Below are 20,355 nucleotides of genomic sequence, written 5' to 3' on the forward strand. Positions count from 1 at the left end.
TCCAAGCACCCAGATCCTGCAATTTAAAGGTGCTTTTCCTCATCCCACTGAAGAACCCCCTGAATTACAAGGGCTGCAGCCCCCTGCGCCTCTTAAGAATGCTGGCAGCGGGCTCAGGATCGAAAGGCTGTCAGCAAAGAGAAACCTTCCCCTCCATAAACACTGCAGACAAATTAAAAATGGTAAAAGGGAAATCAAGACCTTTAAAGTTCAAACACTTTTCGGTGCCTTTTAAAGTTTTTTTGCTCTAGGCCCTTGCAGACAGCACAATCTTTGGAGACCTTGGGATTCTCTTTTATCACCCAGCCAGGCTGCAGTGGTCTGAAATGATTACACATTTACATAGTAATAACCCCAACACTCCCCACATTATTTCATGGCTAGCATATTTCCACTCAGCGAGTGATCCATGTGTTTTAAATTATAACCTGTACATAGGAAATTAGTTACTAAGTACGATATTCACGGGCTCATCTGACACTTCTAATTAAGGTGATTTACACAGAATTATCTTATGAAATAAAAAAATGGTGTTTTGCTAGCTAATAAAATATAATTACTACCCGCTTTTCTAAGTTACAGTTAGTTTTAATCTATTTGGGGAATTGTTTATCTAGTTCATTACAGCAAAACAACTTCTTTACCTTTTAGGCAAACACCCCAAAGTAGCAAAGAGCCAGGAACACCCTGGGAAGACCCGGGGATTTTGGCAGCCTCCTCTCTCTCCTGAAGGCTTTGCACTTCCAAGTGATACAAGGCTGCTTCCTCGCTGGCTCCCTTTCTTGGGGCTGATACACCAGTTCTGCCAGTGCATTAGTACATCCTCATGTGTTTGGATGGCCCCATGGGGACAAAATAAGGCCCCTGCCCAGTGCTGCAACTGCATCACCCGGGAGCAGCACAGCCAGATCCCCATGTGCTCCAGGACACAATGCTCCTTTAGATTAGGGACCATCAGCTTTAAGAAGAGCCTTTCCTCTCAGCAAGGCTCTTCACAATGAAAGCAGGACTCAGGCTACACCAGACACAAGCAGATGTCCGTTAATGCTAGGCACACATTTGGTTAGAAGCATCCCCAAGTACAACTGAGAATCTCCTCAAGGGGCCTCAAGGGGCTGTTCAGGCCCAGGGCTTCTGTCATGATTTCCCAAAGGGCAGCTCAAAAAGCCAAGTATGTTCCTTCCTTATCCACAGTCTTGGGGTTTCCTCTACCCCTGCCATGGTTGCTATTACACACAATGACCTTCAAAGCCTATTTACTTTGTTATGGTCCTGCCTTTTGGGGTGCGCTTGCCATGGGAAATAAAAAGGCAATATGCAAGGAGTGGTCCCTTATCACCCCCATGAATGGAAGCTGCTGCTTCTTCCCACAGGGAAAAATCAGGTCAATAGCTGAAGGTTAAGTTTCCTGAGCTCGGGCAGCTTCAGTTGTTTCTGCTTATTCCTGAAGGACACTGAACCAGTAAGGAGCAGGTAAGAGAACTGCTGCCATGCAGCTGGAGTCTTCCAGCCCTGCCACTCTTCCACAGAATCCCTTCTCAGCAGCCCCCTGTTTGACAGGCATCAGCCTGTGCAGCTTCCACATGCAAAACCAAAAGATATCTACAGGCCGTGGCCAATAGATGTATTTCATTAAAAATTAACTTAAAAAAAAAACCCAATTGGAAACAGTTTATTTTTATCTGTAGGACTTGTGGCTTGAACATGCAGCCTTGGGATGGGAGCCCTGGCAGCAGAGAAAGCCTCCAGCAGAGTCATGTGGGTGGCAACGCCAGCTGTAATGGAGCAGTCACTGGGTAGAAAGGGAATTGGGTTTTGTGAATGCCAGTTTAAATAAGTGGAAGTGTCACTTGATGCTTACACAAGGAAATGGGAGTTTGATTTTACACCTAGCTGCAGGTGACAGCCCTCAGCATGGCAGGTGAGATCTGTGCCATCACAGGAAGCACACTGGGATTTGTGACCTGCTGTGGCTCCCCCAGTGGCAACTGCATCCCATGATAGGGAAAGGGTCTGTATGACAGTAAAAAATTGCCAAAGAGGCTGCAGTCAGGGCTAGAAATGTTCTACATCTATAGTGCCAGACGTGCTTCCCACAGCCTCCCCCAGTCAGTATTTGTGAGACCTCAGTGGCCAACACAGTCAGTTGTGACAAATCTGACCCACAGGGCAGTCACCCACCTCCCCCAAAGAGATGAAATGCAGCAGAATCATAAAACACTGTGGCATGACCTGACCACGCTGAAATCCCCTATTTGCTCTGTTCCTATTCACATCCCCAGCTCTTTCTGCCCTGCTGGGTTTTCCTTTATCAACCTCTGGTAGCCCATGTACCCACTCAGAGTGGATAACAGATTTCTAGGTGAGGATATGATGGTCCATGTATGTAGGGCCAAACAGGGAGAGACTGTGGCTGGGGGGTGGTTTCATTTCTCTGCTACTATTTGGAAAGGAGGTGGGTGGCTGGAAAAATAAAAAGAAAAATAGGAGGGAAAGGTCATGCATTAGATTGATTTGGGGGGGCTCTTTGCTACCATGGCTATAATGACTGTTTAATTATTCCCAGCTCATGTGGCAGTTCAGAAGAGGCTCTGCAGAAGATATGCATTGCTCCAGGGCAAGTAACTGACCGGAGATTTATTTCTCACCCCTGGGTTTCCACACATCCCTTCCCAGGACTCCTGCTGTCCTGAGAGTTAGCAGCAGAGAAAGGCTTTGCTCTCCAGAGTTCCATACCCTGGATTCAGGGAATAGACTGCAGGACAGGCAATTTAAGGAGTGCTCATAGCCCTTTCAGGGCATTGCACGAGCAAGGGAAAACACGACCCACACATTTTTTCACTTGCTGTGCTACCCTAGAAGTTCTGACCCATGAGAAGTGCTTCTCACCTACAGATTATGGACAGCAACCTCTGCCTTCCCTGGGATCTGCCATGGAGGAGAGGGACAGGGCATCTCTAAGCAGGGCAGGCAGCTGTCTGGCTTGTGCTTTCTCCATAGGAAAAGCCATGGGTGAAAGGTCCAGGCTGCTGTCATTGCCACCTTCTAAATGCACAGGAGGAAGCTGGAGGGTGTCTCTTTCCTTTCTGTCCGTGATTAATCTGCCACAGTGAGGGGCAGAGACACAAATCAGAGGAGGAATGAAAGAGGATAAATCCATGGTATCAGCAGCACCACATTGGCTAGATAATAAACAGACTCCTCTCCTCATAAATTTCTCTCCATTCCCACATGTTTCCCCGCCACCAACACTGGCATACCTGGAGCTGGACTGCTCCTGGCCTTTCTGGTGTCCTGGCCTGTGGAAAGAGCTGTGGCTTTGCCAGGGAACCTGGGACCCTCCACCTGGTCTGGCATCCTTCACTCCCTGCACAGACTGGGGTGCAGCAGGAGTACCAGGATGGCACAATGGAGCCCCATCCAAGCTCACTGGGGTTTAGAGGATGCATGGGACACCACAGGTGACTGTGGCTAGGTGATCCATACCAGCACATGGAGTAGGTGGGAGAAGCACTAGAGACACAAAGCACACTTCAGTTTACTTGGTAGTTTCACTCTCTGTCTCAGTGCCCCAGGGCAGCTTGTTCTCACTGCCCCAACACCACCCTGCTGCCCTTACTCCTCATTTTGGTAGAAGTCAGCTTGCCCCTTTTCCACACCCTACACAGGGATGTGACTCTGTTAGCTGCCTTGTGGTGGCAGATGGTCCTGGCCTTGCTTGGGGATCACCAAGAAGCTGACATTTCCAGGCACGTTTAAATCTGACTGGAGTTGAACTGCTGGAGAAAGCTTCAGGTGATACCAGCCAGCTGGAGATGCATCTGTGCCTGAAAATGGACACCCCGACTCCAGGGCTGAGGTTCTGTCCTGAACACCTCTGCTCTGGGAGGCATGGAATGCCCCACTGCTGCTGTGGGGTGGGACTCTTTCCCTGAGGGAATCAGGGCAGAACAGGATGTGAAAACCCGTTCTGTGTCCCTAGAGCAGCTCCCAAGCTCTCAGCCTGTCCCTACAGCCTGGTTTTCCTGGTGAACATTGGCTGCAGGACAAGCATGGAGGACTCACACCCAGGAGGAGCACTGAGGAGACATCACAGGGAATTAACTGCTTGACTGAACCCTTGGGGGATACCAGAGCCCTTTGGGAAAGCCCCTGGGAGCACTGGGAGGGCGCAGCCAGGGAGAGGGTGCTGCAGGAGGGGTACCCAGTTCCACCTGCAAAGCATGCTCAGGCACTTAATAGTACCTGTCCCCAGCATCTCCCGGCTGGGATTTATGCCTTGAGGGGTCACCTCTGGCGAGACTCTAATAACACGACTTTATTAGCTTTCTTGTTCCTTCTTTAAGATACAGTAGCAAGGGGGGAGGAGGGCAGCAGCACCTCGGGAAAGAGCGGGGGTCGGACGGATAGGAAGCAGCTGCCCTCGCAGTTCCCCTTCTCTGTGACAAGGGGGAGAGGAGAAAAATGATGCTCCCTCGAAATTTATCATGCACCCAATTACAATGTTAATTGGCAAGTCCCAGAAATCAATTAATTCGCAAATTTTTTTCAATTAAAAATTAAGATAAATCATAAAACGTTATTAAGCAAAGGCCAAACTCCATGAACTTTTTTTTTTGTAGGCATCTGGGTTTTTTTTTAATTTAAATAAAAAAAAAGAGCTGTGTTGCCAAAGCCCGATGCCCTTGAGTGCCTTTGCTGAAGCACAGGGGGCTGTCATCAGCAGGACTGGGCTGAAGACAGATAAAAAAATATCGACCAGTCGGACACACTGCTTCTGCTTTATTGATCAGGCGGGAATTTAACTTGCTGTGCATATCCACCGTGTCAGCAAGGGCCACGGGCGAAATTAAAAGTACTTGGCTTGGAGATGTCGCCTTGATACCGGGGGGTGGGGAGAGATGGAGGGAGGGGGAAGAAGAGAGGAGAAAGGGAAGAAAAGAAAAGAAGAAGATGGAAAAAAAGGAGGGAAAAAGAAGGAAGAGACAGGGATAAGTTGAGGTGCAGGAGGTTGCAATACTTGCTTGCAATCTCACTTGTTGGTTAGGGCTCCTTCCTCTCTCTGGAGAGCCTGCAGGTGTCTACTGCATGTTAGGAAAGGAATCATGTATTCCAACAGAGCGTTGGAAAAAACCTTTCTCACTCAAAACCATTTCTAACATCTCTCATTGAGAGGCTGGGGGACCTGCAGCATTTGCTGCACAAGAAGTCTAGGGAAGTACCTGGTCATCAAGTTAAAGTCCCCAGGCATAAATCAAGGAGACCTGAGGCGAGAGCCATGACCCTGATGTGACACATGACAACAGAGCTAATTCGGGTTTTACACACTCTATTTATCCTGCTGGGCCTGGCAGCACGGCCACTCGCCCTTCCCACAGCAGCTACCCACACTGGCCTGGGAAGGTCTCCTCCAAAGGTCCTTTGGGACAACACAGTGCTTGGCAGATCCCACAGAAATGAAGCGAACACTTCCTTGGGGCAGTGCAAGGAGCAGCTGTATTTACACAGAGGGTGCCCTGAGCAGGAGAGGGGTGTGAGCCACATCTCGTTACCTGCTCTGGTCCTTATTGTGACCAGGAGCAGCAGACCAAGTCTCTGTCATTTGGGCACACAGTGACCACAGGGATGAGGTGCTTGCCCACTTGTTCATTTGGAGTGTCCAGTGAAGACTCTGAGGGGATAGCATGGGATTACTTTAATCAGAAAGACCATGAAACATTGGGAAATCAATCTGTGAAAGATGTGAAAAGCAGGATGCATCTCCATAGGTCTGGAGACATCTCTCAAGAACAGTCAACTTGTCGTGTGACTAGTTTATCTCCCAAGGTCCCACAGCCTTTGTGTTTCAGCTATATTGCCTGTTTTCTCATTATTTCTTATCCCAATGGGCCCAGAGCTGCCTCTGTCCCCTGAGAAGAGCTACTGCTGTGCCTCTCTCCATAAAGAAACCTGGAACTGAAGCTCCTTACAGCAGGGTGAAGATACTCTGCTGTGCAGTAGCAGGAACTAAGGAAGCACTTTCTATTTCTACCCTGGCTGCAAAAGAGAGGTTTAAGAACAGTGAGAGGAAAAGAGTATGTGTGCAAATAAGGGAGAGGATGAAACCCAAAGGAAAACTTTAGCCTGGGCAGAGGTGCACTGAATGCTGCTGCAGGAGCTGGAGCACCATAGTCCTGTGGTTGACTCTTTTCCTCTGACATGAATCAAAGTTGGCTCCAAAAGTCAAGCTAAATCCCCCATCTGGGCACATCACCTGCTTTGACACAGGCCTTCCCACTGCATCTTACTCTGCCCTCCTTTGCCTGACACTATTTGGTTCTTTGTGACAGCATCTTTAAGGTCACAGAAAACAGCCTGCAGCACTTTGCATTCGCACCAAGGTGCGAGACCCCAGTGCCCTCTGTGCTCCGGGAAATGCTTCGTAATCACAGAAGCAGAAGAGAAATTATTCCTGGACACACAGAAAGGTCATTAGGGGAAATCAGTAGCTCCTGAGATGCTGGATATGCAGGGATGTGTCTCCATGACCCCAGCAGAATGGCAAGGAGAAATGAGAGCTGCTGGCCCAGGCTGGGAGCAGCCAACAGGTGGGCACAGGCTTTGTAACACAAACATGCTCAGAATAATTACTGATTGCAAAGGAAAAAAGAAAGAAAAGTGAATGAGGCGAGAGTTTGCACAGCCATGGGGCACTTTGGGAACATCATCACCCTCACTGCTCCACCCTCTGGACAACTCTCCAGCTATATTGATACACCTCATCCATTTTGGGGAGGTGAAATCCCAACTCTGAAGCATAGGTTTGCTGCTGGGAATGCAGGGGATAATCTGACAGCTGTCACACGGTGAAATAAAAACACTCCCAAATATTTTTTTTAAAGGCGCATTGCATATTTAAGAACAGATTGTTATGCTACTAAAACCTCCGCATCCAAAGGCACATTCCCAACCTTCAAACTGCTGAACTCAGCAACTGTAATATTTGTAATGTGACTTCCTAAGGTTTTTTAAATAGCCAATAAATGTCTCTTCCCCAAACTCTAGGAAGAATCATTGTGGATCATCAGCTGAGGCTGACTCTACAGCTCTTACTTCCTCCTTTACTTCTGTACTCATCTTTCCTCCCACTTCAAATTCAAACCAGAGCCCCAAACCTGCCCTTCTCAACTCAGCCTCCCCTCCATCAGCAGTGCCCTGCAGTCGCTGCCTGGGGACAGCAGGCAGGGATTAAGGGTCCTGCTGCACACTGCCACCTCTGCTTACAGTATTTACCGCAGGGTGACACACACAGCAATGCACACGGGGATGTGTGTGTGTGTCCCGAGGGACACCCCTGGGTGCTGCTCTAGAATGCTGTGCCCACCTGCACTCCCTAGGTAGTTCTAGGCTGGGGAAATGCAGCTGCAGCCAGAGCACCAGCTGAAGCTTGGAGCTGGGGCCACTGATAGCTCCAGAAAGTCTTACGTTTCAGTGTGCTTTACTGTGAGCCTTTAGCACAGATGAGGTGTAAAACAAGTGAATATATACTGAGTGAGGATAGGAGACTCACATCCAGATCAGCTTCATGCACATAAACCAGGAATATTCACGTATTCTGCATTGACCAGCCTGGCTGAGGCACAGGCCATAGACATATACAAAGGGTCGCTGTTATTATTTCTTATTTTTACCTTGGGTGGCACTTATCTGCTCAGATGGGCACCTTTTGCTCTCTGACTGTACAGGCAGGTCAAGGACAGCATCCCTTCTGCCCTGCATGGGGCCACCCCTCACCTGCCTCCCACTCTCTGCTGCTTTGAGCCTTGCTCTGCAAAGGTGAGCTCCAAGGTAATTTCTCTTTGGAGGAGGAATACTAAGAGTCTTGCCTGGCAAGAGTTAAACCCCATAAAACCAAGGCTTGTAGTTTTGTTTTCTTTCAATTTATACCCTTCACTTAAAGGGGGGGCAGGTGGGGAGGGAAAGAGGGGGAGAAAAAAGAAAGCCAGGTGACATATTCTAAGAAGGAGCACCGAAAACGTGTTAAGCACTTCAAAATCTCATATATTCAATCGGCCTCTGGCAAGACATCTGCCTAATGTTAGCGCTTAAATATCCTTTTCCATTTTACATGCATTCAAGTCTCATTTGAGCGAAATGAAACGGTATTATTAAAGGGAGATTTTGCACAAATGGCCTGAATTTGACATGTCAAGTTCAATGAGGCTGTTACATATGTAACACCAAAAAGGGCTCGGAGGCTGCCGGCTCTTGAAACAGCGCCAGTGGCTCAGAAATGAAATTTGCATTCAGAGAGCCCTGCTTCTCTGCGTGGAGCTGTGCACAAGGCTCGGCTGGACCCACACAGGGTGGAGGAGCCGTGGGGTGAGCACAAGCAGGTCTCTCCCTGTGCTTTGGGAGACTGGACACACCAAGAAGGCAGCAGAACTAGAAACTCATTCCCACTCAAGATAGCTTTTTCAAGAGAAAGTGGGACCCTACGTCAGGGTTGGATCCCCTTGAGTGATGTTCATCACTGGTCCAACAGCTGTTTTTTGTCCCTGGTACATGCATGGGACTCCCTAGGCATGGGTGGGTGCCGCCCTGTTGCCAGCATGGCTCCTCCTGCCTTGCTGCATGATGCTCGAGCTGGGTTGACCTTGAGATGTTCCTGTCCTGAGGCCAGGATGGTCACATCAGTACTGCCCATGGGGGGAAAGAGCGCCGTCCCTGTCTCTGGGGGATAGCAAACCCCATTCCCACCAGATGAAAAAGGGGTTTGTTGGAGTGGGTGAGTTGCTTGTGGTGATCTGGGACCATGGGTAGCATCATCCAGGTGGTGTCTAAAGCTTCCTTGTATCTCATCCCCAAGAAGCTCCTGTTGTCACCTGGAGAAATCCCTTTTCCAGAGAGTTGATCCAGTGCCCACGAAGCCTCCAGTGGGCAGGTGGGGATCTGCCTTCCTAACCCCGAGCACAGGAAATCTCTGATTTTGTTGCAAATCATTAAGGTTTATTAAAACTTAACACCACAAGTCATGATTGGCTGCATCCTCTTTAAATTAAAAAAAAAAAAAAGCCCTTGGAAAGCAGCCCCCTGGTTTGCTTCTCCCCATCAGACTGATAAGTAACAGCTGCTCGGCCGTTTCGGTAACAAGTCGGTATTGGCAGGGAGCGGCCAGGGCTGCCGGTGCCCGTCACATTTATAGGCCTACATTTTATTTTTATGTTTATTGGGTTATTTGAGATCATTATTAGTTTCTCTCTTCTCTTGTTGATGTGTTCTTGCTCCTGGCTTCTCCAGGCAGGAAAGGTGGGGGAATGGGAAATGGAGCAGCCCACTATAGCGAGCTGCCTGTTGGGGCTGGGCAATGCATGGGACTTCAATCCCCTCACACCCTACTGCCTGCTAATCCTGCCCACTATTCCTGCCCTTCCTGCCTGCTGCTGCCCTGGTCCCTGCATCAGTTTCTCTGGGACAGCCCATCCCTGTGAGCTGCTGTGTTACAGATTAGCCTCCATCGCCTGAATCCATCGCCTAGATTGAACGTTATCTATCACACTACGGAGGGAGTCGTTATTTAATAATTAATAAAGACCTCTGATTCTTCCTCGCCGTCTGCGTGGCCGAGTGGAGCAGGCCAGGGAAGTGAGGGCAAACCGGGGAGAGCTGTCTCCTCTCTAACTGCTGCTGTTATTTAAAGGAATAATGCCATTCTTTTTCATTTGTCAGCTGGCCCACAATGGCCCTTGTCACGCTTTATGATTTAGGGTTTCCTTTCCTTTCCCATTAAACGCCACCTTCCCATCACCACTTTGCGCCAGCCAGCCTCTGCTCCTGGCTTGCAGTTTCAGTTTCACTCTGATATTGGCCCAACTTCTTTGATGGGCTCCTCTGAGCACTAATTGCTTCTGTTCATTTAAACCTGTTCACTAATTTGCACTGGCCCTTTATTAAGTTGGATGCGGCCCAAATTACACCATAAATTACGCTTGCAAGGGGACTGGGTGTTGCGGGGGATAAATGTGCTGCCTGTTCCCTGCTTCCCCCCTTCCCTATCTTCCTGTGCAACACGTGGGGGACGTGGGACTCAGCCTGAGGGTGCAAGTGCTGAATTTGGGGTACCTTGAACCAGATCTATTCTGGGAGGTTTCTGTTTCCTTCTCTAACTAAAGCTCCCTCCTGCTCCCTCCATCTGCAATGGCTATTGTTGAATCCAAGATCCAAGCCAAGCAGGGATGGATTCTGCATCCTCTACACTGTGCATAGCCATGTGCCCTGGTACACACACAGACACAGACACACACACTGACACACATGCTGTCCCTCCTCTCCTACCACCTGGTGATGTAACTTTGCTTCTAGTAGGCAGTTTGATTCCTTTCCTCACCTTTTAATGACCGGAGAATTCATTAATAACTGAAATAAACATGCTCTTTCCCAAGGCTGCTGACTTTTATTAAGGCAGGGGCAGGGATCTGCCAACCCTTGGCTGCAGCCATTTCCTAAATAACTGCTAGCAGTTAAAAGGCAATTATTTTTTTTTTTAAATAGGTGACTTTTTTGCACTAGGGGTAGCAGAAGGGAGCTGAAGGCAGCTGAGGAGCAGTATGCACCAATGCTGCAGGGTTGTTCCATCATGAGATGTCAGCAACATGAGAACTGCTCACTGAACACACATCCCCAGGGAAAGGGATGTCTGTGACCTCCAGGAGGAATTTCTGCCTGACTTTACCACTGCAGTGAACTCTAGGGAAATGTTTCTGCCCCATTGGCTAGCACCAGATCTCCCACACCTTGTAGGTGTGGGTACCACCATCTTCTCTGCCACATGCAGGTGCCCCAGCCAGGTCACCAGAGATGCTGGTGGACCCCAGGGAGCTGCTTACCTGATGTTCAGCTGTGTGAGCTTCTCCAGCTCCTGCTCCATGTGCTCCTGCAACTCCCCAGGGCGAAGAAGGACCTGGCAGATGGGGCAGATCGGAGCCTGACTGTCAAACAAAGTTGCTTTCTTTTTGCCTGCGAGAAGGAAAATAAGGGAAAAAGCTTTATGTCAGATCAGCTGCCATCAGTATCATCTGTGCTCTACTTTGGTTCCTGTCCTGGCACAGGATTGAAATCCCAGGATTTTCTCATGGTATAGCCTAATTCTCTCCCCATCCTACAATCAGTGGGGCAGGGATTGGCTCTCAGTTCTGCAGCAGCACAGCAACTGACACGAGAGCATCCCAAGCCTGGCTGCAGGCCCTCCAGTCTTACACTGAGAGCAGCCTCAGCCACATTCTGGAATTGACCCTGTGCAAATCCAGCTTCCCATCTGAGGTTCAGATGATATGACTTGGAGTAGATGGATGACACAACACTGCTCACTGTTCCTATTAATTCATTATAAAGAGGCATCTTCATCCTCCTTGACACTCCTGAAGTTGGGCGGGTCAGGATGATCCTTCCTATGAAGAGCAGAGTAAATCTCCATGGGCACACTGTTGGGAAGCAGAGGAGAACCCATGGTGTGAGGCTGTGGATGTGCTAGGGAGCAGGTCTAGATGCTCACCCAGGATTGCTCACCCTGTCCCAGGGCTGGGCTGGGGCCCCTTGTCCTCCCTGCACCATCAGCAGTTCCAGACCCCACAGCTGCCAGAATTTTGGGTCCCCTGGGGCTGTATCACCCCTGGGTGAGATTTGGGGCTGCCTGTGTACCCTAATCCCTAGCTGGGGCAGATCTGCAAGTGACATTTCCTCACGTCCTCCTTACTCTCAATCCTGTCTTCTGCTTCCCTGCCCAGCCACATCTCCCTGGTTCACTCCCTGCTCTGAAGCCAATTTCTTCCAGCTCAGAAACTTTATTGCCCCCTCTGTAAGGAATATACAGCGTCTATTTAACATAAAATAAAACTCTAAAGCAAACAATGTAGTTCCCATAAAAGAGGGAAGCCCGCGGGTCCCCAGGCCCCCTCTCCCAGCTGTACTAGCAGCTCTGCTCATGAGAGGGCGTGCGGAGCCTGGCTCAGATGGCTCCGGCAGGGAGAAACGTGCTTTATAGCTGCCTGTTGTCATCCAGCATGAACCCTCCTGCTGGATTATTTATTTATGTATTAGACATGGATCAAATTGGCTAAATCCGAGTGAGAGGCAGTAATGCACAATAAAGCAGCCAGTGCTGGATATGAGGGGGCTGCCTGCAATGTGGCCTTCCAATCAGCAGCCAAAAGGTGCCATTTTATGGTTCCTAATGATGGCGGAATCCCGCTAAATGAATCCCCATTAAAGGAACGGACCTTCTCAAAGGGTAAAACATTGGTGTGAGCAGCTTTACTGAGTCCCTGCTCCTCCCTGTATAACTGCCTGGCACAAGCATTCAACAAGAGAAAGGGTCTGAAATAAGTTTCAGGGTCACCTTGGCTTATCTTTGCCCTCCAGCAGGACAAAGTGTACGTGCCTGGTGGAAGCAGGGCTATCACTGGGTTATTACTCGCCCTTTCCTTCAGCACCTCTATAGGAGATGGGAGAAACTGAGGCATAAGGGGCAAGTTGGAGCAGGCCAGTGCTAGGGTGCATTCCCTACCTTCCCAGCTTCCCTTTCCACTGGGAACTCTCCCATTTGCAGAGCCAGGAGGAAAACCCTGCTGGCCCCCTCTTCTGGACTTGGGCCACTCCCAGAGGCTCCCAGGCAGATCCCAGGTGCCTTGGCCCCTCATTCCCACCACCCTTCTACCACTGTTTTTTGGCAGCATGCAGCCCATGCAACTTGGAACATCTTCCTCTCTCCTCCTTACCTCATGTTTAAATAATGCCCAGAATCCAACTCAAACCCAAATACCCAGCCCCTGCTGACCCTTGCGGGAAAGGTCGGCATTTCAGTAATTCCACCTTCCTCTTGGAGCTTTTCCACTTTTGTCTAGTGGGAGCCCAAAATAGCCCAGGAGCGCCCCTGACCACCTGCTATTTATAACCCCAACTTCACAGCAAAACAATAGAGCTGTCTGAGTCTCCCTCCCAAAATAAACAGGCAGCCTTTGAGCGGACGGGAAATCCTGCTGGATCCCTGCTGTGGGGTGTACAGATGGATGGGTAAACAGGCTGCCCCCTGCCCTACTGCACTGCATCCCTGCTCCTGGCCCAGGCCACCGCCTTGGGGCCCAGGAGCCCCCATTGCCATCCACAGCTTTGGCTGCTGCGGCTGGGGTGCTCTTAGCAGCACCAAAGGGTGGAACCGAGGTTGAGCATCCCCGTGTCTCTGCTCTTTGGGGAGCCCAGAACTGTTTCTTTGCTGGAGGAGGTGATGGACTGTCCCAGACCACAGAACTGGAACTGGAAGCCTTGGATCAGGATGCATAGTCAGGGTCCCCTGCTGGGGACCAGTTGGTACACCAGACTGGTGGGATATTTAACCTCCTGCACATCCCAGCCCTTGTGCCCTGCTTGTTCCCTGGTACTCTGCCATGGGGTGCATGTTCCTAAGCCATTGGATTTCAGTGGCTGGGGCAATCAGGTGGGATCTCAGGCCATGGGAAGAAGCCTTCTGTCTTCCATGGCTGCTCCCAATCCCAGCCCAGCCAGCAGGAGAAATGAGCAGCACTGGCCTCACCCATCAGCTACACCAGCGATACAGTGATGAATATATACCAAGGAAGGATGTGACAGCTGTCACTCTGCATCCCCATGATAGCTGAGGAAGATCCCCAGCTCTGGTGAGTGCAGGAGGCTGGTGCTTGCAATGAAACCAGGGCTTCCAGAGGGGCAGGAGAACAGGGACCCAGACATACAGCCAAGTCCCTGATGTACAGATTGCAAAGCAGGAGACAGAAGGAGCCCCGGCTCCTGGCCCAGGGTGCTGACAGCTGCACTTTCACAGGAGCAGGGCTAAGTGCAAATGACAGGCAGAGAGGAGGGATCCTCTCCTGTGCCATGAGGACACCTACGCAAGCCTCCCTAGGTCTCTGGAACCCACTGCATGCCTTCAGTGCAACAGAGGCTTCTCCTGGAATGCGTCTCCCCAAATCAGCAGCATCCACATCTGCAGCATGCCCAGAGCCTGGCACACACCCACGCTGTGGTGTCTTGCTCCAGGCAGTGGTACCCATCTCCATGGTGTAGGATGCTGGGTTGTGAGGAGAGGGAGAGGATGGGCATGGCAAGTCCTCAGGCTTTGTTTGTGAATGCCAGGATGGAGAGAGATGCATACATCCCACCTCTCCTCTCCAGAGCAGGGACATCCTGAAATCCAGGATCAAACAAAGGATGCTGCATCATGTGTGTGGCTGGACTGTGCTGGGGTATAAGTGCTTACCCCTCTGGACGGAGTAGAGGGCACTGATTTGCCCAGGGCAAAACAAAGGGCCCATATTCCTGAGCGGGAGGGACCTACGCCTGCTCCCTGCTTGTCCTTCCCTGCCCTGTGCCAAACCCGCTCCTGGGAGACACTGAATGGCTCTTTTCAGGCTTTTGTTTTTTGGCAGCTGTGTTTTTGTTTTCTTTGCCCCTCTCTCTCCCCTTCACTCTCTGGTTACTTGGTAGGCTCGGCTCCAGTGTTTACCCTCCGCGGCTCTGCCGTGCTTCCCTTGCTGCCGACCCCCCGCTCACCAGTGCCAGAGAGATGAAAAGGCAGAGCCTCGCTGCTCCCGCTGTTTGCACGGTCTCCTGGGCTCCGCGGAAATGTTTAACTCCAAGTGTTGAAACCGAATATTTCCTGCTCGGAAAGCAGAGTGCTCAATACGCAGATGCACCCCTGTGTGGAGGAATTTGTCCACAGCCTCTTTCAGAGGGCATCTGCAAATGGATCCCAGCCCAGGTAGGGACTGGACCAAATCCTCCTGATCCCAACTGGGGATAGAGGGCTGGATCCTTCATTCAGTTACACTGATACGGAGTCAAGATAATTCCTCCGGGAAAGGTCTGAGTCACTGCAAAGTAGCTGGTAATGGGACCTGGGCTCCAGGCTGGGAGCTGGGCTCAAGTTCTGGGGACATAAGCACGATATTGAATACATGGAGCCGTGAAGTCATCCCTGCTCCTGCCCTGCACCTGTGCCCTGACAGCACTGCAGGGTGGGAGTGTGTCACTTGGAAGGCAGAACTTTCCCTCACAAGCAGATTACAAACTACTGTTTTGGAGAGCATTTAAGTAAAAAACCCAAGGAACCCAGCCCACCAACAGTGCTGACAGCACAGGTTGTATACAGCCCCTCACCACTATGTAGCGCAGAGTAAACAATGCTCCCAAGTCACTCAATGAGCAAAGTTTACAAGGCATGAGGGCTCACTCTGCTCAGCAAGTTGCCAAATGAATGAAATAAATAGTCTATAAATCCACTGCTCGTCTGCACTGACGCACAGTCAGGTGTCTCCCCAGGAACTGCTGCTGTGGGTGGGTGGCACAGGCGGTGCCACCTGCGCCTCCCCATGCTGTCCTTCCTTGTGATCAGCTGAAGCTTGCTCCCATGAGGACTAGCTCTTCAGTCCCAATTCCTAGGTGATTTCTCCTACTTCAAACTCTTTTCCACTTCTCTGAGTACCAGTTCCCCCTCTTTGAGATGCCTCCCTCCATCTCACCCTCCTATTTCTGCTCTCTCCCTCTTAAACACTCCATCATTTAAACCCAATGAAAGCCAGTTGATCTGAAACTCTTCTGAATAGAAATGACCCCACGCTGGGGCCTCGTGGCCCTGTGCCCTGCTTCAGGGGCCCTGCTGAAACCAGGTGGGTGGTAATGGAAGTGCTGACACAGGCTCCTTGACAGCATCACCACTGCCAGCGCCTGTAATAATCCCTCCTGGCTGCTCTGCAACTCGGTTTCCGCGGCGATTATTTTCCATTCGATGATGGGCTTGCTGTTATTTGTGTACTGATAGCAGGTATCTTGTGTGACAAGCCTCCTTTCCTTCCAGCTCAAAAAACAATAATTCAAAGAAAGCCCCATATTAGCTTGGAAATAACAAAACACTCACTCTTTTCCTGGCGAGCCCATGCCACAACTGATGAGGCTCACAGAGCCCTGGGAGTAAGTGGCAGCCAAGGAGGGAAGATGACAATGGTGGCTCAAGACAGAGATGATTCATGTGTCAGTGCAGTGCACCCCAGAGTAACAGTAGAAGCAAAAAGTATTTGGTAATAAAGTGAGGGAGCAGGAATAACGTTGCTCATTGCTCTCCCATCTCCCTGTTATGTACTGGTGTGGTCCCAGTGCTGTCCCCATGGAGCAGCATCCTGCCTTCTGGGTGCTGCCTTGGATCCTGCTGATTGGCACCAAAAGGTATAGGCTCCCAAAAACCTGCACTTGAGGTCAGGGCACCTTCCCATTAATTCCATGAGGCCTTCCCATCCCTCAGGCTCCTGCCTGGCTGGGGGATACAGACCTCAACTTGCTGCCCAGCTTGAGGTGCCCTGGATCTGGCCCCTACTGCAATTGCTCTGCACAGGGCAGTGGAGATCCACATGTCAGAGGCAGTGGCAGGCAGTGAGGTGACTCCAGGTTTGCATGCTGTGGCTAAACACCTGGAAACTCTGCAGACACCCCACAGAGCAGCAAGCACATCCAGACCACTGAGGAATCACCCTGAATTGAGCAGACCTCCCTTGGAGCATGTGGCTTTTGGAGGTCTGTGCAGGCAGGAAGGTAGCAGAGGTCAGAAAAATGGCTATTCAGGTAAGAAAAGATTTTTGACTAATCACTCCTGCATCACAGTGCAAAGATGCTGCAGAGCACCAGCAGAAGCTGGACTTGTATTGTGCTTGGCACAGCACAGGGCCAGTCCTGCCTTGAATCCAGCAAAGAGAGGCACAGGGATGAGTGACAGCTGTTTTTATACACCTAGGGTGTATAAAACACTTTAGAGACACAGATGGAGAAGATGAACAAACTGGGTGACAGAGAAGACCTATACTCAGACTGCTGCAGCCCCACCAAGAGCCTGATCCCTGACACTACTCCTGCTACGGTGTCCAGGCTGCCAAGCAGCTTAGAAAACACACCTGCTTCTCCTGAGAGTAAAAACTACAGAGGGATCTGAGGCAGATAAGCTTGCTAAAATACCGATTTCCTTACAAAGAAAGAGTTGCTCTTGCAGCTGCCTGTCCAGATAAGCTGGATACCGGAGAGGACTGGTGTAAACTGGTGCAGCACTGCTGCCATGCAGTTAAGCCTAGCTAAGATGGATCCCATGGGTCACTCAGTAAAAATACATGTTTGAACAGCACCCATGGCTCTTAAGAGGTTGTTGCACGTCCTGTTGGGTCCAACACGGTGTTTCTCATGGCAAGTGGCAGCCTGGTAGCAGGAGAGGTGAGGAACCCCTTGTGATCCGACCCTGGCTCTCCATCTGTGGAGATCATGGCTGCCTGGTGTGGGGCAGTGGAAGACGGATTGAGCTGGGCAATAATTTAAGAAACTGAGTGAGTCTGTACATCCAATCACTTTACAAATCAGGGGAAAGGGAGAGAGGAGGAACAGGCAGGAGCGGGGGGAGAAGTGAAAAGGCCGCGCAGGGAAATGCATCACAATTACTGTCTCAGCTCTAATGAGGAGCCTGTCATGAGGCTGTCATCCTGCGGAAAGCCACCTACTCAGAAAGATTCAATAAAAAAGTAGCAGAGAGATAAAAAAGAGATATATTTCAGCCCTTGCTAATATTCTTTTCATTTGTCCCAGCACAAAATAAGATACTGCACTTAACCGGCTCGGTTAAAATGAAAAGGGGGGGGGGCGGGAAGGGAGCAGCATTGATCAATACCACTAAAAGCCGGGAGACACGGTGATGGAGTGCAATTTTTTTGTCTGTGCTGAAGCATAGCAGAGGCCTGGGCGGGGTAATTTATGATTCGTACGCATGCTGGCTAACTAGAGGCTGACAAGACAATGAATCCCCGATGAGAGGGACGCAGGCTGCTGGGAGAGGTGGAAAGGGAGAGCATGACAGGGACCTGCAAGGGAGGGCAAAGACGAGGACTGGGACAGGCTGATGGTGCTGCTCCATGTGGGGATGCTGAACTGAGCAGAAACACTTCCCCAGGTTTCACAAGAGTAAAGCAGAGAAACACTGAGAGCAAGCGAAGAAAGGAGTTTCACTGCCTCCATCCCTGTCCTCCTCTCTTCCAGCTCACAGCTGGGCAGCCTGCCCATGCGGGCTTCTCCCAAGGAAGCACTATAGTGCCTAGCCACACCCCTCACTTGGCTGTAGATTGACCAAATGAGGTCAGCAGGGATCAAGGACAAAAATGATCCCTTCTCTGCTCCAGATTCTCTGATGGGTGCCAGTATGAGTCTAGAAAAGCTCATGACCATGGAGATGGATCTTCTTGCTGCCACCCATCTTCTTTGGAATGAAACTGGAGTCTCCTTCAACCCATGGGTTCACCTCCCAAACATACAAGTCCTGGGGAGTAGCTGGGTCTCCCCAGCATCACCAGGGGTCCCTGAGTTCAGTGAACATGGCATGGCAGAAACACTGCTGAGGGAATCCTACAGCTCTGTCCTTCCATCGTGGGGGATGTCCTGGGGCATGATGCACCTCCTTCCCCACCATCCTTGAACTGCCCTCCATCCCATGGGTCTTGTTATACCATGCACCCAAGACTGGCCAGATTGTGGAAAAACCAACCAGAGCCAGTGGGACCCAGGGATCATGCCTGCAGTTCTGAAGACTCCATGGCTCATGGCCAATCCTTCCTCAGTAGTACTTGCAAAATGAGACACAGCACACTTCCCAGCACATAGGCAGCCAGGCAGAAGACTCCAGGGCTCTCTCAGCTCCTGTGTCATGTGTGCATCACAGCCAGGCAGAGTGTGGAGAATGGTTCTGCTCCTCACTGTCCTTCCTCCTCCTCCTCAGACACTTGGAATGCTTGGGAGTGTGTACCTAGGGCTGGCAGCTGGGCAACATTCACCAACGTGCCTGTCTCTGGCCCTGTTTGCTGTTACAAGGGACTTCTTATCCCTGGTTGAACCAGTTGCCCAACCTGGAGTTTCTGCTGATCTGGTGGGAGAGGGTGGATGGGAGCTGGGTAGCTGCATTGCTAAAGTGTGCCTTAACTATCCATGCCCTGCATCAGCTCTTGGGATGGAAAGACCTGGAGCAAAGCACCTTCTTTAAATGCCAAAAAATAATGGCAGTGGGAACTAGAAAAGGTGAGAGTTTCACAGAAACATTCTCGTATTTGGCTGGGAGACAGTACAAGAGCTGGAGTCTGAGGTCTGGACACATTTGTGGTCTCTTTGGGCCTTGATTTCTTCATCTGTAGCAGAAACAGGGATACAGTTGAGGGTGAGAGTGACAGACCTGCAAGAGCTCCCCTTGCCCCCATTCCACCAGAACATCCAGCTCCTATAAAACGTGCAGGATGATCCTGCACCAGGCTGCAGCTGCTCAGCTGTCTCAGCCCCACCTGCCTGCTCCTCTGAGTCCTCAGCAAAGGACCTGGCTGCATCCCGAGAGACAAGATCAGCCTGGAAATGGGTCTTTGCCTTCACTGAAACAAGAGCCTAGGAACTACCCCACTGCCCCCACTCCAATGTAGGCTGGGGGATGCTGAGGGTCCACCCACAGCACAGTAAAGTACCCCAAGAGGGGCTCCAGCCCCATCCTGACCCTGCAGAAGACACTTGCAGACAGCCATGCTGCTCCCATGCCCTTGACTTGGAGGGCAGCCTGTTAAGTTGGTGATATACTGATACACCTATAACTCGAAGGGGTGATGTGCTAGAGTCTTTCCCTACCTCCCACCCACTCCCTCCCTGCCACGTTCCAGCTCCTCTCCTCTCCTCCCTTGGGGATGTGTGGGGCACATATCGAAAACACAGATATTGAACTGTCAAAACTATTTCCTACAAGAAAATAGATTCATCAGCTTGCAGCACACAGGGTCATTGCCACATTTTCCCCTCGCGCCAGCACCTGCACATGCCGGCGCATACCCAATGCCTCTTCGCAGCACTGGCACTTTAGCTTGTAGCTCAGGGCCCTTAAGTGACTTTGAGAAATGGATAATCGATTATAATTCCACGGGCCTCTCTGCAGATTTATCCGGAGAATGTATAAAAGCCAGGGATTGGGAGAAGCGGGTCCTTCTGGCCAACACGTCAATTGCCTGTGCTTTTCGTGCCCGGCTCGGAAAATCGCATCCCGAGCACGACTCTGTTTAATCCATCAGTACACAATCAATGCACTCTGTAATCAACTCTTGATCACTTAATTTTACACATGTTGGCTGAATCCCTTTGTTTAATCACTAGATCAGGCTGCCTTGTTGCACTGCCCCCTCCCTGCTTAACCCTCCCTGACCCTCATCCCCTGTTGTCGGCACTACCAAATGCAGCCCAGAGCCTTCATTTCACCTTGAGGAAGAGCTCCCATGAATTTAGAGAGTCATGAGATGGCAGAAAGGG

The 20,355-nt window shown here is 50.6% G+C and overlaps 1 protein-coding gene across 10 annotated transcripts in view; it reads right to left on the reverse strand.

Moving 5' to 3' along the window:
- RNF220 (ring finger protein 220) overlaps positions 1–20,355 on the reverse strand; it is a 222,210-nt gene that overhangs the window by 72,488 nt on the left and 129,367 nt on the right. For all 10 annotated transcript variants that reach the window (XM_033067117.2, XM_033067113.1, XM_033067119.2 and 7 more), the window contains one exon: positions 10,866–10,995. In XM_033067117.2, coding sequence (XP_032923008.1) covers positions 10,866–10,995 — 130 coding nt within the window. The remainder of the gene's footprint in view (positions 1–10,865; positions 10,996–20,355) is intronic.

The sequence above is a fragment of the Catharus ustulatus genome, chromosome 9, assembly GCF_009819885.2.
Source record: "Catharus ustulatus isolate bCatUst1 chromosome 9, bCatUst1.pri.v2, whole genome shotgun sequence".
Classification (NCBI taxonomy): domain Eukaryota; kingdom Metazoa; phylum Chordata; class Aves; order Passeriformes; family Turdidae; genus Catharus; species Catharus ustulatus.